The sequence below is a fragment of the Rhincodon typus genome, chromosome 20 (assembly GCF_021869965.1).
Source record: "Rhincodon typus isolate 14 chromosome 20, sRhiTyp1.1, whole genome shotgun sequence".
In the NCBI taxonomy this organism is placed as follows: Eukaryota; Metazoa; Chordata; class Chondrichthyes; order Orectolobiformes; family Rhincodontidae; genus Rhincodon; species Rhincodon typus.
In genome coordinates this window covers 41,433,084-41,455,235 of record NC_063351.1, presented here as the reverse complement: position 1 = coordinate 41,455,235, position 22,152 = coordinate 41,433,084, and the positions used below count along the sequence as shown (strand labels likewise).

Sequence of the window (22,152 nt, the reverse complement as noted above, 5' to 3'; positions counted from 1 at the left end):
ATACCTGTCATGATTTTGTAGACCTCAATCAGGTCCCCCCTCAACCTCCGTCTTTCTAATGTAAATAATCCTAATCTACTCAACCTCTCTTCATAGCTAGCGCCCTCCATACCAGGCAACATCCTGGTGAACCTCCTCTGCACCCTCTCCAAAGCATCCACATCCTTTTGGTAATGTGGCGACCAGAACTGTAGGCAGTATTCCAAATGTGGTCGAACCAAAGTCCTATACAACTGTAACATGACCTGCCAACTCTTGTACTCAATACCCCATCCGATGAATGAAAGCATGCTGTATGCCTTCTTGACCACTCTATCGACCTGCGTTGCCACCTTCAGGGCACAATGGACCTGAACACCCAGATCTCTCTGTGCATCAATTTTCCCCAGGGCTTTTCCATTTACCGTATAGTTCGCTTTTGAATTGGATCTTCCAAAATGCATCACCTCGCATTTGCCTGGATTGAACTCCACCTGCCATTTCTCCGCCCAACTCTCCAATCTATCTATATTCTGCTGCATTCTCCGACAGCCCCCTTCACTATCTGCTACTCCACCAATCTTAGTGTCATCTGCAAACTTGCTAATCAGACCATCTATACCTTCCTCCAGATCATTTATCTGTGATCTGTGATTATTGTGTATCACAAACAACAGTGGTCCTAACATGGATCCCTGTGGAACACCACTGGTCACAATTCTCCATTTTGAGAAACTCCTTCCACTACAACTCAATGTCTCCTGTTGCCCAGCCAGTTCTCTATCCATCTAGCTAGTATACCCTGGACTCCATGCGACTTCACTTTCTCCATCAGCCTACCATGGGGTGGGGGTGGGGGGGAGGTGGGGGATTGTGGAGAAACAATAAAGGAAATCAAAGGTTTCAAATTTCACAACAAGCCTAATAATCATGTAAATAAGATGCAGCCAAGTTACAAGAATTCTGTTCTACAAACATAAAAGCTAATCTTATCCAAGGAATTATTTGATTATTGGAATGCTTATTGTACAGAGTCCTCTGTAGATAAATTTCAATGGTTACATAGCCACACCATCCCTAATTAGGGATTGCCCATCCCTAATTGCCCAGAGGGCAATTATGAGTCAACCACATTGCTGTGGGTCTGGAATCACATCTAGGCCAGACCAGGTAAGGATGGCAGTTTCCTTCCCTAAAGGGCATTAGTGAACCAGATGGGTTTTTCCAACAATCAACAGTGGATTCATGGTCATCATTAGACTCATAGTTCCAGTTATTTATTGAATCCAAATTCCATTATCTGCCGTGGCAGGATTCTCTGTTTTCCTGCCTCTCAGCTAATTTTGGGTCCATTGTGTCACTTTGTCTTGGACCCCATAGTCTGTTACTTTCCTCACCAGTTTGCCATGGGGGCCCTTATCAAAAACCTTGCTGAAGTCCATGTAGAATACGTCACATGCATTACCCACATCAACAGCCCTGGTTACCCCCTCAAAACATTTGATCAAATTTGGCGCCACTGTCTATTTTTAAAATGGGAACAAAATAAGAAAACACAGATAAAAACTCCTGGTATGGAGAGGCAAGGGGGACACTGAAAACTGTCCAATTCACCTCTCCCACCTATCCATGACACAGAGCCAATCTCATGCCTTTTTCTTTCTTTGAGAAAGTATAAATCATGTCGTTATGTTTACTTCCTTTCTCCATTAGTCATAACATTCAGCTGCACAGAACATTAGTGAGAATTCCAAAACCTCACACTTTGTGCCATTCTTCTTAAAAGTAACTCACAATGCAACCTTCTGTCTGTGAGAAACTCTTAATTTCTAACTTTAATCTTTAGGCACACAATGTTAATTCAAATTTAAGCCTATTAATGAATTGGACGTTAAGACTTGTTTTCCTCGTAATGGAATTTATTAACCAAACAGCCACACAGATCATTCCCTAATCTTCAGTATCACCTGTCCCCTCCCCCTTTATTACTTTTTAATCAATATATTTGGACCTGTCATGACACAGTTCTTTGGCTATCAAATGCTGAAGTGGGACTTGAATCTGAACCTTCTGGCCCAGAGGTAAAAACACTACCACTGTTCCACAAGACCCTCCTTTTAAAAATCTCCAGACGCCATTGGTGAGCCTGGTCAGTTGCTATACTGACACTGGTGAATATAATGTACTTAGATTTCTAGAAGGCATTTGACAAAGTCCCACATTAAAGATTACTACATAAAATGTAACAAATAGTATGCCACAGGGATCAATGTTGGACCCTTAACTATTTATAACTTATATCAGTGACTTGGACGAAGGGACCAAATGCATGCTTGCTAACCTCGCTGATGACACTGAGGTAGGTAGGAAAGTAAGTCGTGACGGGGTTGTAAGGAGTCTTCAAAAGCATATAGATGGGTTAAGTAAGTGGACATAAATTTGGCAGATGAAGTATCGTGCGGCGAAATGTGAGCTGGTTATGTGGAAATGTGAAAAACAGCATATTTTTTAAATAGAGAGAGATTGCAGAACTCTGAACGATAGAGGGATCTGGGTGTCTTTGGCATGAATCACGAAAAGTTAACATGCAGCTACATTAATGTGATTAAAAAGGCAAATGGCATGTTTATGTTTATTGCAAGGTTAATGGAAAATAAAAATAGTTAAGTTCCATTGAAGCCATAAAGGACTCCATATGGTTTGACGAAAGCTATAAATGTGTTAGAAGCTTTTGAGAAAATCTTCACACAATCCACTCCTGGAATGAAAGGTTTACGTCATGAAGAAATGTTGAACAGGTTGGATCTATACCCATTCACAGAATAAGATGTGATCTAATTGAAATATAAGATCCTAAGACACTTGAGAGGATGGGTGCTGAAAGGTTATTTCATTTTGTCAAACAGAACTAGGGAACACCATTTAATAATTAGCGAATTTTCCATTGAAGACAGTGATGAGGAGAAATACTGCTCTCTCAGAAATTTGAGACTTTGAAACTATCTTCCCCAGAGATCATGGAGGCAAAATCATTGAAGACATTTAAGGCTGAGGTAGATAAATTCTTGATGAGAAAGGAAATCAATGGTTTTTGGGATTAGGCTGGAACATGAAGTTGAGGCCATAATCAGATCAGCGATGAATCCCATTGAATGGCAGAGCAGGATCAAGTGGCCAAATGACCTAAATCATATACTTGTAAGTAGTACTCCCATTAGTAAAAATAAAGGCTTCTCACCTGATGGAAAGGGGTTTGGTTGAACCATATCAAGGAAGTTGTGCACAATTTGATAAAGAACCAATGTTGTCCCAGAAACCAGATGGGGATTACTGCTGTATTGAGTTTCAAAGACATTATTGAAATTGTTCTGCTTCCTGGAACAGTTTTGTATGGCTGAAGACCATTGAAAGCAGGAAAGAGTTACAAACATAAATAATCCCAGCCTGGATTTAGTGATATGCCAATGGAAAGCCATAGCAAACACAGGGAGAAAAAAAAATTGGCAGTGGTCCAATTCAATCCCTCCTTTTCTCTTTCCAACAAAGTTCACTTTACAAGAGAACTCTTGCTTTTAGACATGGAAGTATTTCTTTGCAACATGAGCAGCCTTGGTTCTTAGGTCAGATCCATACTTCATTGATATGCTGTTGTGCTAAGGAAAAAACATAGAAAGGTATTATTAATTTTGCATTTTGCTTCCTGTTTCTTTACTTAGATATGATGTTTCATTTTCTACAGATTTTTAAATTAGTAACTTGCCATTCACAAAGTATCATTATGCGTAAATAATGAATCTCGCGTCTAGGGGACTTTACATACCATTTTATGTATAATATGAATACAATGCAATACAGCACAGGAACAGGCCCTTCGACCCACCAAGCCTGTGCCAATTCCTAATCTTTATTTCTAGTCTCCTAAGCATATTTACAGCCATTTCTTATTGCCCATGCACACTTTCTAACCCACCGTTCCCCTCCCATTCATGTGTCAATGTATGATATATGTATTCATAAAGTGCTAAAACTATAATAAGGAAAGGTGTTGTCTCCTTCTACACTGTAACAATTCTATAATTCTGTGGAAGCCATTGGCTGCTACCAGTGACAGTGGTGTAATACTGCTATTACCGGACTCACAGTTCATGAGACTTAGACAGAGAATGTGAGTTCAAATCTTATCAAAGTAGTTTGTGAAATTGAATTCAGTTTGAACAAAAAAAAGTTGTAGAAAAAGTTATACTTAACCAGTCAGATAAGTTGTTTCCCGATATTCTTTAGACGAGGAAAAATGCTATCCTTACCTTGCCTCTTACATAAATGTGAGCCATTCACTGTGTGCTGATGTGACCTAAGAAATCACTCAGTAATATCAGAACAAAAATAAGGCTTTCTCAAGACCATTATGAATGGTCAAAAAATGCTGGCCTTGGCAGTTCTTCGAATTATTGAATCATACAGTAGAAAAGAGACACTTTTGGCCCATCAAGTCTATACCACCAAAGCTACATTAAATCTACACTAGTCCCACTTTCCAGCACTAGACCCATAATCTTGAATGTTACAACACTTCCAGTGCTCATCCAATCTGCTGAAATATCTCTTGCAATTACTCTCTGATCTTGGATTTTGATCATTCAGGCCATACACCATCACAAATTACTGAACAGTGACCTTAAAGAGACATAGAAGGCCCAGTTCTATCACAACAAATCACTAGTGCAACTAGTTGCAGAGGACCGAAATGAATGGTAGGATTAGCAGGAAAGAACAGAGGGGTAGGATGCCAGTTAAGTAGGGTGCCAAGTGTATGTTGGGTGATGGGGATTTGAGTCCAGTGTTGGTGTAAAAGGAAGTAATGTCCCAGAGGTAACAGGGTATTTGGATCCAGAGCAGGGAGCCAGCTAGAGATAAGACCAAGGAATAGCAGAATTAGGCCATTAAAGCCATCGGATCTGCTCTGCCGTTCAATGACATCGTGGCTGATCTGATTATTCCCTAATGCTTAGAAATCTGCCTATCTCAGCCTTGAGTATACTTAACAACTCAACCTTGACAGTCTTCTGTGATAGTCAGGTCTGACAGCAGTGAGAGAGACATGAGGGTGTAAATTGCCAGCAATGGGAAATATATTGGAAATGCAGGACAGAGGAATATTCTCTGATTTTAGATGCAGCCAAGGGAGGGTAGTGTTGGGGGGAATCCAGGACAGGGAAACAAAACCAGAAAAATCATATCTAAGAAATAGGCAGAAGTGTGGAAAGCCCTCATTCACACAAAGGGGGTTAGAAGTTTGGAAGTAAGTCCTGTCGACGTAAAGCAGTGGATGGCAGCTCAATTAATAATTTTAAATTGAAATTTGATGGTCTTTTGTGAGGCCACATTATTAAGGGATATGGAATTAAGAACTAAAATAGATTTAACAAACGGATTAGCCATAATTTCATTGAATGGTGGAACAGGATTGAGGGGCTGAATGTCCTCATTCTATTCCAGTGAGACCCCAACCTCATCCTCTCATCACTCCCGTTATTACAAATACCTGTCTCTATCACCTCAACACCCCTCATCCTGCTCACACTCCACACGCAGTCTGGGAGAGATGAGGTTAAAATAGCCATTTAAATCATTATTCCTGAGCCACAGCAATAATACACGCAATTAAGCAATTGTGACTACATTGAGCACTTATTAGAAAGAAATAATTCCATTTGAAAGGCTGGGATTACCTGCTCTCTTGCCTTCCGACTTCATTGCATCATCTGTTATTGGTTACTCATTCTTTCTTCTTTGTGTTCAATTCCAATCTTTGATATTTTCCTTGGATTTTCTTTACCTTCCGTTTCCACTCTTCTGCCTTTGGTTTGCACGAATCCGCAGCTTTTCAAATGAGTGGGATAGTTAACTCGGATAAGAAGAAAGTTCTTTGTCAACAGTCCGAGTGTGTGAAACAACTTTACAAGTTGGAGATGGATTAATTTTTACTCAAGGTAGTCTCTTTACAAGCTGATTCCTTGATGAATCATTAAACTTTGAGAGAAAATTGAAAGATCCTTCCTCGCAATGTGAAATTTTAAAAGGTAACTTTCTGTTCAGAGTTTCGCTGTGGTTTCCACAAAACGGCTTATCCTCTCATACAATCAGGAAATGCGTTTCTGTGATCTTTTCGTTATGAAAAACCTCATAACTGTTCTCCGTTCTGGATATGAATCAGATCAAATTGAGTTACCTTTCTCCTAGCTTAAGCTTTGAATGCTTTATGTTATCAGGGTTGCTCAATTGCATATCCGCCCCGGGGCTAAGAATATTCTTCCTATGGTCAGGTGACCACACCCACATTCACTGCAACAGTCTCCTACTGTATGAAAACAATTTTTCACATTGTTTCTTCCTACTCTCAAACGCAAACAATCACTTTTAACTGAGTTGCTTTTTAAAATTCTTTCTTGGGACATTAGTGTCACCAGCAAGGCCTGCATCTGTTACCTACCCCTAATTTCCCTTAAATTGTGTCTTGCTAGGTCCATAGACCATAAGAAATAGGAACAGGAGTCAGCCATTTGGTCCATCAAATCTGTTCTGCCATTCAATATAACCATGGCTGACCCGACACTCCTCGTGTCCACTTTCCTGTGTTTTCCCTATAACCCTTCATTCCCCAACTGATCAAGAATCGATCTGCCTCAGCCTTAAATGTACACAAGGACTTGATCCCACAGCTCTCCATGGCAATAAGTTCCAAAGCCTCATAATCCTCTGAGAGAAGAAATTCCTCTTCATCTCAGTCTTAAATTGGCACCCCTGTATTCTGAGACTATGCCCTTTGGTTCTAGACTCTCCCAGTTTTACCCTCTGGTTTTGGAACACCCCGCCCCAACTCTGGGGAAAGGACCTTGACTATTTACCCTATCCATGCCCCTCATGATTTTATAAACCTCTAAAAGATCACTCCTCAGTCTCAGATGCTCCAGGGAAAATAGCCCCAGCCTATTCAGCCTCTCACTATAGCTCAAACCCTCCAACCCTGGCAACATCCTTGTAAATATTTTCTGAATATTCCAAAAGTGGCCTAACCAATGTCCTGTATAGCTGCAACATGATTTACCAACTCTTATACTCAATGCACTGACCAATAAAAGCCAAAGTACTAAACACCTTCTTCACTACCCTGTTTCCTACAACTCCACTTTTAAGGAAGTATGAACCTGCAATCCAAGGTCCCCTTGTTCTGCAACACTCCTAAGGGCCTTGCCATTAACTGTATAAGTGCTGTTTTGATTTGCCTTTCCAAAATGCAGCACCGCACATTTATCTAAATTAAACTCCACCTGCCACTCCTCGGCCCACTGGCCCATCTGATCAAGGTCCCGTTGTACTCTGAGGTAACCTTCTTGGCTGTCCACTACACCTCCAATTTTGGTGTCAATTGCAGACTTACTAACCATACCTCCTATGTTCACATCCAAATCATTTATATAAATGACAAAAAGCAGTGGACCCAGCACCGCTCCTTGTGGCAAACTGCTGGTTACAGTCCTCCAGTTTGAAAAGCAACCTTCCATCACCACTCTCTGTCTCCTACCTTCAAGCCAATTTTGTTCTCCATTCCAACATTAACAACTTCACATTTTTCTACATAATACTCCATTTGCCAACTTTTCACCCAAATAACTAATCTACCAATACCTCTCTGTAAACTGTGTGTATCCCTCTCCCAACCTGCCTTTTCATCTTTTTCGGTGTTTTTTTGCAAACTTGGCTTTAGTATGTTCGCTTCCTTCCTCCAAGCCATTAATATATTTGTTAGTAGTTGTGGTCCCACTACTGATGCCTGTGTAGCCCCACTGGTCACAGGTCACCAAGCTGAAAAAGAACCACTTGCTGTTTCCAATGCATGATCCAATTCTCTATCCATACTACCTCCAATGCCATGGGCTCTTATCATGTAATTTAACCTTTTGTGAGGTACCTTGTTGAATGCCTTTGGAAGTCCAAATATAACACATCTACTCATTCACCTCTATCCACTCTGGTTGAGATTTCCAAGAAAAACTAACAAATTAGTCAGGCAGGATTTCCCTTTCATGAAGCCATGCTGACTCTGCTTGATTGGATTATGATTTTTTCAAATGTTCTGCTATTACTTCCTTGATAATAGGTTCCAATACTTGTCCAACAATAGATGTCAGGTTAATCAGCCTATTGTTCCATACATTTTCCCTCCTGCTTTTTTGAATAGAGGTGTTATGTTGGGCAGCACGGTGGCTCAGTGGTTAGCACTGCTGCCTCATAGCACCAGGGACCTGGGTTTGATTCCACCCTCAGGTGATGGTCTATGTGGAGTTTGCACATTCTCTACATGTCTGTGTAGGTTTCCTTTGTGTGCTCCGGTTTCCTCCCACAGTCCAAAAATGTGCAGGTTAGGTAGATTAGTCATGGGAAATGCAGGATTACAGGGTAGGGGCCTGGTCTGGGTGGGATGCTCTTTGGAGGGTTGGTGTGGACTTGATGGGCTGAATGGCCTGCTGCTGCATTTTTCCAATCATCTGGTACTTCCCCAGAATCCAAGGATTTTCCCTTAGACCAATGCATCCACTATCCTTGAAATGTACCTTCCAATAAGCACTGACTGCTTCTTTGTCCTTGATGAGGACCACACTGTTCTTATACTTATAACCTAAGCGCTTATATGACATTCTGGTATTTGTGAGACACCCTTTCACAATCTTAAAGATCTCAGGCAAGTTTCAAGTTCTGGAGAAAAGAACTATATTTTGTCAATCATTTCTCATAGGTATACAGCCTCAGTTCTGCTTTCATTCTACTAAATATTTTGCAGTTTCTCCAATGCTTTATATCTTTTTTGTTCTGTGGAGACCTGTACTGTTTTGTGATTATCGCAGCTGATGTTATTAATGGACATGTCAGAGCCCAAACTGAAGTCTGGGTTGGTAGATCATATCTTGGTTTTTCTTTAGGTTTAACAAAGCGGTCTTTCACTGAAACACAAGTATGTAATACAGCAGGTTTGGATTTGACAATAAAACAGAAGTTTATTACACAAAGGAAATGAAGATAGAATAAACCAAACTATTTTCATATAACCCAAAATTAAAGATTTTAAAACACACGGTAAAGTACAATTCTATTAATCCCAACAACACTCCTTTATACTACTCACACCAGAGAGAATTTCCTTTCCTTTTATATATATAGGAATTAATTTAGCTGTGGCTTCAATTCCATATCTTGAGAGACTGATAGCCTCTTCCTGCAGCCTTCCTACAACTGAGCTTAGACTTTCTCCACTTCAAATAATCCTGTGAAGGTTTCAACAAAAACACTTCTGGAACTCTAAAGCTAAATTCTTTACACTGAGATAACCTAATTCTTAATTGCCCTAAATTACTTCCCTTTCTCAAGAACAACTGTTTTATGCATCTGGCTTCAGCCAGGACTTCTGAAGATTGCCCCAAACTGAAACTGAAAAGGCTTTTACCAAGCTATGGATGTTTTCCTAAGCCCAAACAAAAAACTTTCAGAATATTCTACCTGAAAGTTGAATGCACTACAGTATTTATTTCCAATGTAAACAAATGCCTATTACTCTCGAGGAAGTCACACGTCATGGCTCTAAAATTACTTAGAAGCAAACTACTTCAGTCACACAAAGAGCCCATATGTCACTCATTCAAAATCCAAAAATCTAAAAGTAAATTAATTTAAAAATATTTAAATTACACACTTTACATCACAGTTCACAGTATTCAAAACTTGGTCTAACCAAGATTTTATATAAGTTTAGATTAATTTCTGTACTTTTCAATTCTATTCCTTCAAGCTTTCTTTGGAGAGGGGATGGCCTTGTGGTATTACCGCCAAACTGTTAATCCAGAGACCTGGTCATATTCTGGGGGCCTGGGTTTGAATCTCGCCATAGCAAATGGTAGAATTTGGATACAACAAATATCTGGAATTAGGAGGCTAATGTTGACCATGAAACTGTTGACAATTGTTGGGAAAAACCCATCTGGTTCTCTAATGTCCTTTAGGGAAGGAAACTGCCATCCTTATCCAGTCTGGGCTACATGTGAGTCCACACCCACAGCAATGTGGTTGACACTTAACTGTGGGATGGGCCATAAATATTAACCCAACCAGTGAAACTCTCATCCTGTGAGCAAATAAAAAAAAGTTTTGTTTGCACTTGCAAATGGCTGTAACCTGATTAATGCAACAAGTAATTAGAGAAGTGGAGTGCATCTTTTGTATTTTACATTAATTAGGGATACTTTCCCAGTCTGATGCCTCATGAGCAAATATAAACTGTATTGTGACTACAAACTGTACAATTCAGGAAGGCCCAGTTTTGGCCTTTTTTAAAGAGATTCACAAAGAACGAGGGTTGAGGCAGGAGGGGTGGGGTTGTCATGGGGATCGGAGGGTCACAATTAGCCACTGCTCAGAAGAAAGAGAATAAGTCTTGCTCACGACACAGTACACTTGGTTACTTGGGTGACTTGATCTATGCAGGTTGTGGGCACACAACTCTTTTTGAATCTTTCAGAGGAAAACGGCAAAAACAAACAAGAAAAAGAAATTGCATTGTATTCTCCTGCGCTGCGTACATACCATATGCAAGTTAATAATTAGCTACAAGTTAACAAATAAGCTTTTAATGTCTTGGGAATATTCTTATCTGCACTATTGCAATAAACATCTAAAATGAAGAGAGAGTCCTGGAGCCTGGTATTGTACATGCACATTCATAAGCTTTGTTGTTAAAAGGAAACAGTTGGTTAAACTTTAACTAAAGCCCATTAGTTCCTGTCATCAGAGCAATGACGTTTTAGGATTTATTTCCTTCACTGAAATTTACATACTCTGGCTGAATTGTTATTCTCCTTTCAACAATGCTGTGCAGTTAAATGTTCATTTCATTCAAAACCCCACAGCAGTTCAGTGACAGTCCTGAGCACATGCACAGGTATCAGCAAGACTTGTATCAAAAACCCAGGACGCTTCTCAACATAATTCTTAAAGAGTGGGGTCTGGGGTTTGGATTTAGATTCTCAGTTTCCTAGCAGACCCCATCCTCCCAAGATCAGTCAGGACAGTGGGATGTAAATTGAGAAAGGTTTACTGCTGTGGTTCAACCACATAGAAGGAAAAACCTGTAAAACTGGTGAATGAGACACGCTGCTCTGATTAGTTTATTATACTTCAAAACTGAGGTTCAGTAGGGCCAGTATATTCATTTCCAGGTATTATAGATGTTTTCCCCTCTGGGCATGAAATCCATTTTCCATGTCGTGCTGCAGTTTGCTGCCTCACTCTTGTCTATTGGTTGGCCAGCCACCAGCTTTCCTTTCCTGATCAGTCAATCTTTTTAAAGACTAGGATTCTGTGAAAACCTCAAATAACAAATGACCTCATTCCTTAATTCTTTGCCTTGCACTCTGACAGTTTATGAGGAGTGCATGCTACAAACCTCATGAATTCTGACCTAGTAAAATGGCATGAGCTTATGGGGCACGGGTGGGGGTGTTAGTGAGGAACCAATTTTGTGAGCACAAATCCTCCCCAAATGTTGCCAGTGCCAGGGCAGCAGCTTCAGAAATTGAGGGCCAGAAGAATCATCAAATTGGCAGTGAAAAGAAGACAAAATAAAATAAGAGTTGAAACCCTTCCTTCCACATGAGATGCCTTCAGAGCCATAATGCAACATATATTTCCATGCCTAAGGACGCAATTACAGCTTGGTGATTGACTATTTCATTGCAACAAATCAAAGATACTACTCATGTAATTATTGCTAAAATATGGGCCACTATATGTTTGGTGTACCTCCACAAATTGTGTCTGACAATGGTCTGCAGTATAATCGTACACCCTTCCAAGACAAGTGCAGGAATTGGGTGTTCAACATATTACCTCTTCTCCCTGCTGCACTCAGCTGAAAAATCTCACAGAAAGCACTGTCTGTACCATAAAATCCATGATACTTAAGGATAGTGACTTGCTGAGATTTTCAGATCACGATGTTAAATTTATATGCTACTCTTCAGGGCAACAGTATACCCTCACCAGCAACTCTTATACTTGAAAGACAGATCCACACAGTTCTTTCTTCTTCATATAATCCTTACCGTGTTGAAGCAGGTCATTCAGCCCATTGAGGCCACAATGACCTTCTGAAGAGCATCACACTCAGACTCAGACCATTACCTGATCCCCATTACCACACATTCCCCATGGCTAATCCACCTAGACTGCACATCACTGGACACTCTGGGCAATTTAGCATGGCCAATCCACCTAACCTGCACATCTTTGAACTATGGAAGGAAATCAGAGTACCCGGAGGAAATCCATGCAGAAACAGGGATAACATGCAAACTCCACACAGTGAGTCACCTGAGGCTGGAATCAAACCCAGGTCCCTGACGCTGTGAGGCAGCAGTGGTAACCACTGAGCCACCGTGCCACCTGTGCATTGTTGGAAAGAAGGTGAGAAAATGGTATAATTGTCAAAACAGTATGACCAATGAATGAGCAGACAGTTATCCCAATTCAAACCAGGACAAAGCATTCACGATAGCCTCAGGATCACAAGTGTTCATGAAAAGATATTGCATTAGTGTAGCTGGCCAGATCATATGATGTTGTAATAAAATACGGCCAGTTCCAGCAAAGAAATAGACAGCATATCCGAACTGTGTGTTATCAGTCAGTGGTCAGACAGGGTAACAAATTAGATACTAAAAGTGTTATGTTAACAATCAGATATTATCCATATATTTATATAATGTATATCCATATAATGTATAATCATATACATCTATCTGCAACAACAGCTAAGTCAAGCCATGTGTATAAAAACAAGGTCGTGTTGCATGTTTGTTGAGGCATTATTTAATGTGTAGAGATGTACCTGACTATGCATCCCTGCACATGTTTATCAGAGAGTGTTCCTATCTTTTAAAGGATAAAGAAAGTATGTTGGATTAAAACCAGTAAATTAAACAGAAAATGTCAGAAACTCAAGATCTGAAGAACAGTCTTTAGACTCAAAATGTTAACTGTTTCTCTCACCACAAATGCTGCCAGATATGCTAAGTTTATCCATCTAAGTTTCGGTTTCTATTTCAGATTTTCAGCGTCTGCAGTATTTATTTGGCTTGTTATGTTATTGCATAGCTTACAAACCGACAGGTGGTGTATCGTTATGAAAGCTAGATGACATTGTTCTGGTATAAAGGTACTTGCCTCATCTTCAACACAATGCAATGGTTAGTGCAATAGGGTCAGCGCAGTGATATAGTCATCACAGCCAGTTATATGTAATGTTACAGTCATGTGACATAACTGTAACATTATTGAGCGCAGAATTCATACTATACATAAGTCTGAAATATGATAACAGAATAAATAAGGTCTGTACAATTGCAGCAAAACTTTAATGTTCTTGTCCTCCACACATTCTCAGAAAAGGTTAACATACCATTTGTCCCTCTAATTGCTTGCTCTGCCTGCATATTAGCTTTCTGTGTTTCACGTACAAGAACACTAATTCTGGGGATTTCAACATTTATGTTTCTTACCATTAAAAGCCAATATTTATTGATCATCTCTAGTTGCCCTTGAGAAGGTGGTTGTGAACTGCCTAATACAATATATCCCCACATTATAGTCTGTCACCTTAATGCTGGTCACTGTCTATCTCATTTCAGCTTCTTTGGGTGTGACTTTAACCAATTCAAAATGGATCTATTTGCATAGGATTAATATTGAACTCTTGTGTCCTCTTTACAACTAACATTTCCAAAGAACTTTATTTCATCAGCAAAGATGGATACATCAACTCTGTCCCTTCATCTGTTATTAATATAGATTGTAAATAACTGAGGCACCAACACTGGTAGTTACAGCCTGTCAATCCGAAAGTGCCCTGTTTTTCCCTGATATCCCTGGTGTTCTGAGGAAGGATCACCGGACCCGGAACGTTAACTCTGTTTTTCCTTCACAGATGCTGCCAGACCTGCTGAGCTTTTCCAGCAACTTTGTTTCTGTTCCTGATTTACAACATCCGCAGTTCTTTCTGTTTTTACTGTTTATCCCTCATCCTGTCCTGTAACCAATCCTGCATTTATCCTAATCTTACTCCCTAAACCATGAGCCATGAGCATGTGCAACAATTTTCTGGTGACTCTTATATCTGTTAAATATCCAACATCGTCCACTTGTTTGTTGTAAACCTTCCAAACTAGTTACATAGAGTCATACAGCATGGAAACAGGCCCTTTGGTCTATGCCGAACATAATCCCAAACTAAACTAGTCCCACCTGCCTGCTCTTGGCCCATATCCCTCCAAATCTTTCCTATTCATGTACTTCTCCAAATGTCTTTTAAATGTTGTAACTATGCCCACCTCCACCATTTCCTCTGGAAATTCATACCACATATGAACCACTCTCTGTGTAATAAAGTTGCCCCCATGTCTTTTTTAAATCTTTCTCCTCCCACCTTAAGATTATGCCCCCTTGTCTTGAACTCTCCCAACCTAGGGAAAAGACCCTTATCATTCATATTATCTGTACTCCTCATGATTTTATAAACCTGTATAACATCACCCCTCAACCTCCTATACTTCAGTGATAAAAGTCCCAACTTATCCATCCTCTCCTTATAATCAAACCCTCCATACCCAGCAACATCCTGGTAATCTCTTCTGAACCCTCTCCAGCTTAATTCCGATAACTGGGCAACCAGAAACGGACATAATGCTCCAGAAGAGGCCTCACCAATGTCCTTTACAACCTGAACATGACTTTCTTTAAATAAATCATAGATTATAGATCTGTCATACACACTTCACCCTTTCATAAAAACAATTGACTCTGGAGTTTATGACATGGTTTTCCAAGTGCCTTGTTACCACTTCCTTTAATAAAGGTTTGCAGTTTCCTGAATGCTGAGGTAATGTTAATTGGACTGTAATTTGTTATGATCACCAAAACATTGGGACCAAGGGATGAAACCAGTGTGAGGGTGATCATATATTCCTCCTTTCTTCGCCTTGTTCTTGGATGTGCTATCATGTCCTCAGGACAAACAACCCCCCCCAGTTCCTGTAACACATCCCTGAATTGTTACACTACGAACTAATAGTTGGGCATGTTGAAATCGAGAACCACGAGAGCCAGAGTTGATATGAAGCAGTCAATTAAGTTGCACAGTAGGGCAGATGAACCAACAAAAGGAGTGGGCTCATTGAGAGATTTTAACTTACTCACATATGGTGCTCTGTGATCCACCCTGTGCATGCTTCAAGCCTAATGACCCCCACCATCCCCTCACTTGTGCTAATAAGTCCTTATATAGTTCATCAAAGTTTTCTTCGATAATGCACCAGTGAAGTCCCTGCTATTCCTATCTCCCTCATCACTTTATCTAGACTCCCTTCAAGAGAATTCACAGTGTTCGTTTAAACTACAGTCGTGGTTGTAAGTTCCACATTCTCACCACTGTCTGGTTAAAGAGGTTTTACCCAAACCTCTTATGACATTTATTACTGGCTATCTTATATTCATGACCCCTACTTTTGGTCTTACCCACAAATGGGAACATCTTCACAAAGAATGGGCTCTTCTGGGCTGTGTTAATTATGGATCCTTTCAGAAATTTAAAGTCCTCCATCAGGTCACCTTTCAGTCTTTGCTGTAGGAGACAAAAGCCCCAGTCTGTTCAGCCCTTCCTATTATAATACCTCTTCAGCTCTGATATCATTATTGATCATTTTTTTAAGCAACAGCTTCAGCCTCCACATTGCATTATGATAAGTGTATGAGATAATGGTTCTGGAAAAATTAATGTTGGAGACTGCATTAGGCTCCATTCAATTTGATTATGTCATCAGTGTCAGGTGGAGATTGAGGGAGTCGAGCTTGAAACCCCAATGGTGTCAGATGTGTCATCTCTGGTTCGTGATAGCCTTGATAATTATCCCCATCTAGCCAATATTCCTATCACTGTCACGCAATGAATCACATCTACTCATTAAGACAAGTGCCTGTTCTTGTTATGGCTCACCAGCATTTCACCCTCTGCCACTGCTAACAAAACAAAGTCCACTATAGAAAGAAGGATTGGTGCAGCATTTCACCCCAAATATTACCAGTAGTGGTTGGCTCTGCAAGACAAACAGTATGGTGATCAGTGGTGGGATTATTACTTAAATAGCTTGAGGAAACAAAAATGAACAAAATCCATTTAATCCAAGAGAAAGAGTTTCAAAATGCAAGTGAGTTGACCACTTTAAAAAATATTACTGCTTTAAGAACATTCAGACAGTTAGTCAACAGCTGCAAGTGTTTGAACAGACAAGGAATAATTATCTATCTATCTATCTATCTATCTATCTGTCTATCTGTCTATCTACTATCTGTCTATCCATAATACATAATGTATAAGTGTGGAATACTTGTATGTTGAGACTACTGAATTTAGGCTGAGTAGTAATGAGTTAAAATAATACATGACTAGGAGCATGAAGTAGGGAAGCTTCAGCTTTATGAAATACTGCATATTGCTGTAACTGCAACTTGCCTTTCCCTAGTCTGAGAAGTCACGTAGGACAGATAGCAAAAAGCTAGGGCTTGCAGCATCAGTACACTCTTATCTTCACCGCATTCTCGTTCAATTAATGTATGTCTTGCCTAAGTAATGAAATTGCCTTGCTAAAACACAGTATAATTGCAGTTTGTTTTAACCTGTTTAATTCTGTATAAATTCTGCTTCTTTTTTGTGCTTGTTGGAGTCTTCGAACCTGACCTTTTATCAGCGTTGACTCTCGATGATATCATGAATAAAATCTCTTTGCCTCGAAGTCTGGGGCTTTTGTGTGTGATTCAATCTAGTCTCTTCGATAATATGGCGTAGCTGGCAGGATCCCTATCTATATATATTATATGTGTATATATACATGATCCGAACAAATTGATAAAAAAAGGGGAGTGAGAGAGGGATTCGAGTTTCCCCGGCCGATGACCCACGTTGAGCCACTCTGATCCGATCTCGGGGAGACCGGAGAGATGGGACAGGCAAGACCACGTGTGGAAGACAGAAATTCGTTGCGAAATCCTTAAGTTATTATACATGAACTGTTGAGACAAAAGGAAGAGTTAAGGAGACTTTGAGGACTGAGATACAAAGAGATCTCGCGGTTGGGAAAGGGTGAATTAGAACATAGGAATACATAGAGTTAAGATACGTAACTATAAAGTATTAACATTCATTTGAATTCAGAGCTTGATCCCTTGGTAAGTGGGAATTGTTAAAGACGATGGGCAATAGAATGTAAAAAGTAGCCAAGAAGCCCGAGGTGGAAGAGTTCCCCGTGAAGATGAAGAAGAAAACTATAAAAAAAATCAAGGAAATCAAAAAACTAAGAAAGTTGCTTGGGGACCCGTTGGTCCCTCCAGGATCAGCCGTCGATGAGGCTTGGCTCGAAACCGGAGACAGCAGGTACTCTGTTACGTTTCCAAGCGATTTGTATGGGTGGTCTCACGGGGATTGGCCTTACAGAGGTACATTTGACTTGAAAAAGATACAATTTTGGAAAAGCAAGACAGAAGCGGGAAACAGAGATCCCAATTGAGATTACAATTATCTGATTTCCTGCTTTGATAAATGGTTGGAAGTGGCGAAACATCATCAGCCTCCGAAACCCAACAAAGACAAAAGTAATGAGATCGAAAAGGGTAATAAGGCCAGTGCCCCTGCCACAGGACTACACCCAAAATTAGAGAAATGTGATGCAGGAATATACCCAAAATTGGACAGTGCTCCTGCTGCGGGAATACATCCAAAATTAGAACAGATTGAGGAAAACAAGGATCAGGTTATGGATGATATTCTGTTGGCAACTGCCCACAGGGACCATCCGCCTCCTTATAATGACCCTCAACCTCCCCAGCTCCCTGCGCTGGGGACCTCTTCGTCCCTGGCCAGTACTTTGGGCATAGAAGGGGTCCAGACAAGGAGTAGGACCACCACAAAGCAGGATTGCACTCCCTATAGTGACTCTGACGTACCCGTTAATAGTACGGTTAAATAATATCCCCGTATGTTGGAAGGAGAAGTAGCTGTTTTGCGACCCTGGACCCCCTTGGAAGTCCGAAGTATGATAAATGAAGCCCCGAATCCTCTAAAAAAGCCCATTCCGTTTCACAATTGGCTGGTCCAAACATGTCAGATTTATAACCCCCTGCCTGGGGAAGCGCTATTATTATTAAAAGTTGCAGATGTGACTTCCTGGCCCGAGGTCAAGGATTCATTTGCCGTTCCTCCAGGCCACAACGGTGATTGGGCCCCTGACAATAGCCATCAGGATCAGGGGAACGAGAGCAGAGATACCTGGCTCTGGACATGAGCCAAAGAGGCCATCATTAACGGGGCCAGACAGCATAGTGATTTCGGGGAAGTGACCAGATGTATCCAGAAGAAAGGGTGAACAGTTAACAGACTTCATTGCTAGATTTAAGGATACTTGGGAATCCTCACAGGTGGATTGAGCAGCATGGACCCCTAGCCATACAAACCCTTTTAAATTGCCTTGATCCTAATACTGCACATGCCTTTCAATTGGCTAACCTGACTTGGCAGCAACAGGGATGGAACGAGATTATTACATCTTTGACCAAGATGGATAGGCAAGGCTTGTTTACAAAGAAATCAAGTGAGCTTAAAGGCCAATTTGTCCAGCAGCTTAGATCTGGACGGAGCAGAGGTAACCAACGAAAGGCCCGTAATGGTGATCGGGGCCGGAGATGGTAGGGAAGAGACAGTCTGCTGGCGATGTGGGAAGAAAGGCCATTGGGCCAGGGACTGCCGCAACAGGGCAGAAGGGACCCACAGAGCAGATCAGAAACAGAGTGTCCCTTTATCACTCAACAACCCTTTCCCTCAGGGACAATACAGGTGCCACGGAGGGGCAGCAATACAGGCTACAGATTATCCCCTTCTCCCCAGGAGGACCCAATGGCAGAAATAGAAATTAAAGGGAGACAAGCAAACTTTCTAATTGGTTCCTGCGTGTCTGTACCCCGCTCTGTGGAATTACCCTGTCGTCCAAAACAGATTTCTACTGTAGGAGCAGCTGGAATTCCTATGGTTCAGCCCCTGTCCCATCCCGTGCTTATACACAATGGGAATCATAGTGGGCGCAAGACCTTTACTATTTCCAAACATTCCCTAGTGAGCTTATTAGGACGCCAAGCGCTTTGTAAGTTAGGGGCCTCGATTCACTGCACTCGGCAGGAACTATTTCTCGAATTGCCCGAACATTCAGTTCCACAAGCCTATACCATGCTGCTCAAAGAAACGGAAGCTCTAAAATCTGAAATGGCTGTTTTGTGCTGTTGGCAACTATGGAACAAACCCCTTGAAAAAATGCTGATGTGCTTAGCTGCAGCCCTTGCAGACAGGAATGATGAGTGCCTGCACTATTTACATCATTTGCTTTTCACCAGTAGATTATTTACTAAGACCCATTGCACGGCCTTATTTTCCAAAAATTCTAAGTCCAACAACTACGCTAGAAAAGCTATACGTTTCTTAGATATGTCTGATACCCTTTGCTTTGGGGGAAAGATTTATTTCAGCTCCTTGGGACTGGGAGCAGCGACTGATGTGACTCATACCCAGGGTTCCTTGTTTGAAATGGGTTCCGAGTCAGTCCCTCATTTCACCTTGGCCGTAAAGGCCCCTGCGACCCCTAAACAGATTGGCCCTATGGTAAAGTGTTTAGGTAAGGAAAAAAATCCTCGGCGTATCGAAAAGGTACCTCTTGAGGCTTTTGGGATTGTACTGATTGATGTCCTTTTGGCCCACTCGGGCTGTATTAGAATACTGCCTGGGAAATGGGAAGTGACATTCTGTCAATTTCAGCCAACCCCTCAGTAGACTTGTTTTTTCCTCTCCTCCTGCAGATTGTTCCTTTCTCCCTGTGGGCACTGCACAAAAACCATACTGGCCTGGTCCCCTCGGCCCCGCCACATCGGGTGAATGTTCGGGCCGGGGCTGCCCTGCCCTCGATTAAACAGTATCGTTTGTCAAAGGAGAGGCAGAGGAGGGGATAAGGCCGGTCATCGAGGCGCGACTCGCTCAGGGCGTTTTGCGCCCGACCCATAGCCCCTGCAACATTCCCATACTGCCTAAACAGAAAACCTGGACAGAAGGACGAGTGGCGCTTTGTCCAGGACCTACGTGCCATCAACCAGGTTGTAAAACCCGTCACCCCTGTAGTCCCTGACACCAATGTGATTCTGTCCTCCCTGCCCCCCAATTCATCTTGTTACACAGTCATTGACCTCTGCTCAGCCTTCTTTTCTATTCCTCTCCAGCCAAGATCTCTTTGCATTCACCTACAGTGGCAGACAGTATACATGGCCCCAGCTTCCCCAAGGCTACACTGCGAGCCCGGCCATATATGCCTCCACAATCCGAACGGACCTCCTTGAACTATCATTGCCCAGCGATAGTACAGTACTGCAATATGCCGATGATTCATTGATTGCCTCCCACGACTGTGATGCCTGTCAACATGACACTGTGGCGATGCTGTGTCAACTGGCCGATAGAAGACACCAGGTCTCTGCTCCAAAACTACATTTGTGCCAGCCCTCAGTGCGATACTTGGGCTTCATTCTCGAGAATGGTACGCGCCGACTGGGACCAGAGAGGGTCGAGGCGATATTGAAGGCACCCAGACACGTGACACAAAAAGAAATGTTGTCCTTTCTCAGTATAGTGAACTATTGCAGACGATGGATACCCGAATATCAGTGAATGGATGCTGTGCTGCGGCAGACTACATTGCAGGGGCAACCAACAGAAACAGACTGGACTGAAGAGTGGCAACAAGCGTTAAGGGAGCTCAAAACAGCCCTGATTCAAGCACCCGCCTTGGGGATTACAACAAGCCCTTTGCCCTCTATGTCAGCGAAAAGGAGAGGTTTGCAAGTTGCATTCTGACCCAGGAGCACGGCGGACTCAAATGACCAGTAGCATACTACTCAGCTCAGTTTCCTCCCGTTGTTAGACGCATTCCCTGGTTGTCTACGAGTTGTTGCCGCCACTGCTGTAATTTTGGAAAAAATCGAATCCTATTGTTTTGCACTGTAAGTGTGTGATTTCGGCCCCTCATGCAGTCCTACTGTGTCAAATTTCAGCAGCGACACAACATTTCACCGCTGCCCGCCACACTGGATACAAGGTCATGCTGTTGTCCAAACCGAACATTTCCTTCAGGCCAGCACCCTCGTTAAACCCTGCCACCGTTCTCCCTGACAGTGGGGAGACAGACGAAAGCGAGCACAACTCCCTGCAGGTCATTGATTCTGTCACGTCTCCCCACCCTGACTTACAATCCACACCCCTGGACATTCCCGATTTGGTGCTTTTCGCCAATGGTTCCTCTTACTGGCCTTATGACATCGCCACACTGGCTGGGTATGCAGTCGTCACCCCTTTTGAATTACTGGAAGCCTTTTCTCTGCCCCCTTGCACCTCTGTGCAAGCAACAGAGCTGTTCGCACTCACCCACGCTTGTATTCTCGCTGAGGGTCGGACTGCTAATATCTACACCAATTAGCGGTATGCATTCGGAGTGGCGCAAGATTTTGGAACCTTGTGGCAGCACCGCAGATTTATCACCTCCTCCGATAAGCCCATTCAGCATGCTACCCTGATAGGTAACTTACTCTGAGCCATCCTCCTCCCCTGTAGGTTAGCCATAATAAAGTGTAAGGCGCACACACAAGCGCAAGATGAAGTCTCGCTAGGCAATGCCGCCGCAGATGAAGCGGCTAAGACTGCTGTCTATCCCGAGCAATGGTTGTTTCCTCTTTCGTATGCCAAAAATTGCCCCAGGCCATTGATTTGGTGGTTGCAGTACAGGCCCAGGAAGGGGCCAGTGAACAAGAAAAAGTAAACTGGATTCAGGATGGTTGTATACAGGATTCTGATAATCTATGGAGACACCCCAATGGCAGGGTGGTCTGCCCAAAGGGGCTCCTCCATGCACTTGCCCGCCTGGCGCATGGGCAAGGGCATGTAGGAAAAGGGGGGATGCTACACATCAGTGCCACAATGATGCCACCCAAAGGCTG

The 22,152-nt window shown here is 42.1% G+C and overlaps 1 protein-coding gene across 2 annotated transcripts in view; it reads right to left on the bottom strand.

Annotated features, from left to right (window-relative positions):
- Positions 1–6,234, bottom strand: part of prom2 (prominin 2) — a 78,663-nt gene extending 72,429 nt beyond the window's left edge. Inside the window, exons 1-2 of one of the 2 annotated variants that reach the window (XM_048608768.1) lie at positions 5,709–6,234; positions 3,218–3,632 (exon numbers count right to left, since the gene is read on the bottom strand). In XM_048608768.1, coding sequence (XP_048464725.1) covers positions 3,218–3,455 — 238 coding nt within the window. In that variant the 5' untranslated portion in view covers positions 3,456–3,632; positions 5,709–6,234. The remainder of the gene's footprint in view (positions 1–3,217; positions 3,633–5,708) is intronic. The other variant, XM_020530288.2, reaches the window with a different exon arrangement.
- Positions 6,235–22,152: the final 15,918 nt, after the last annotated feature.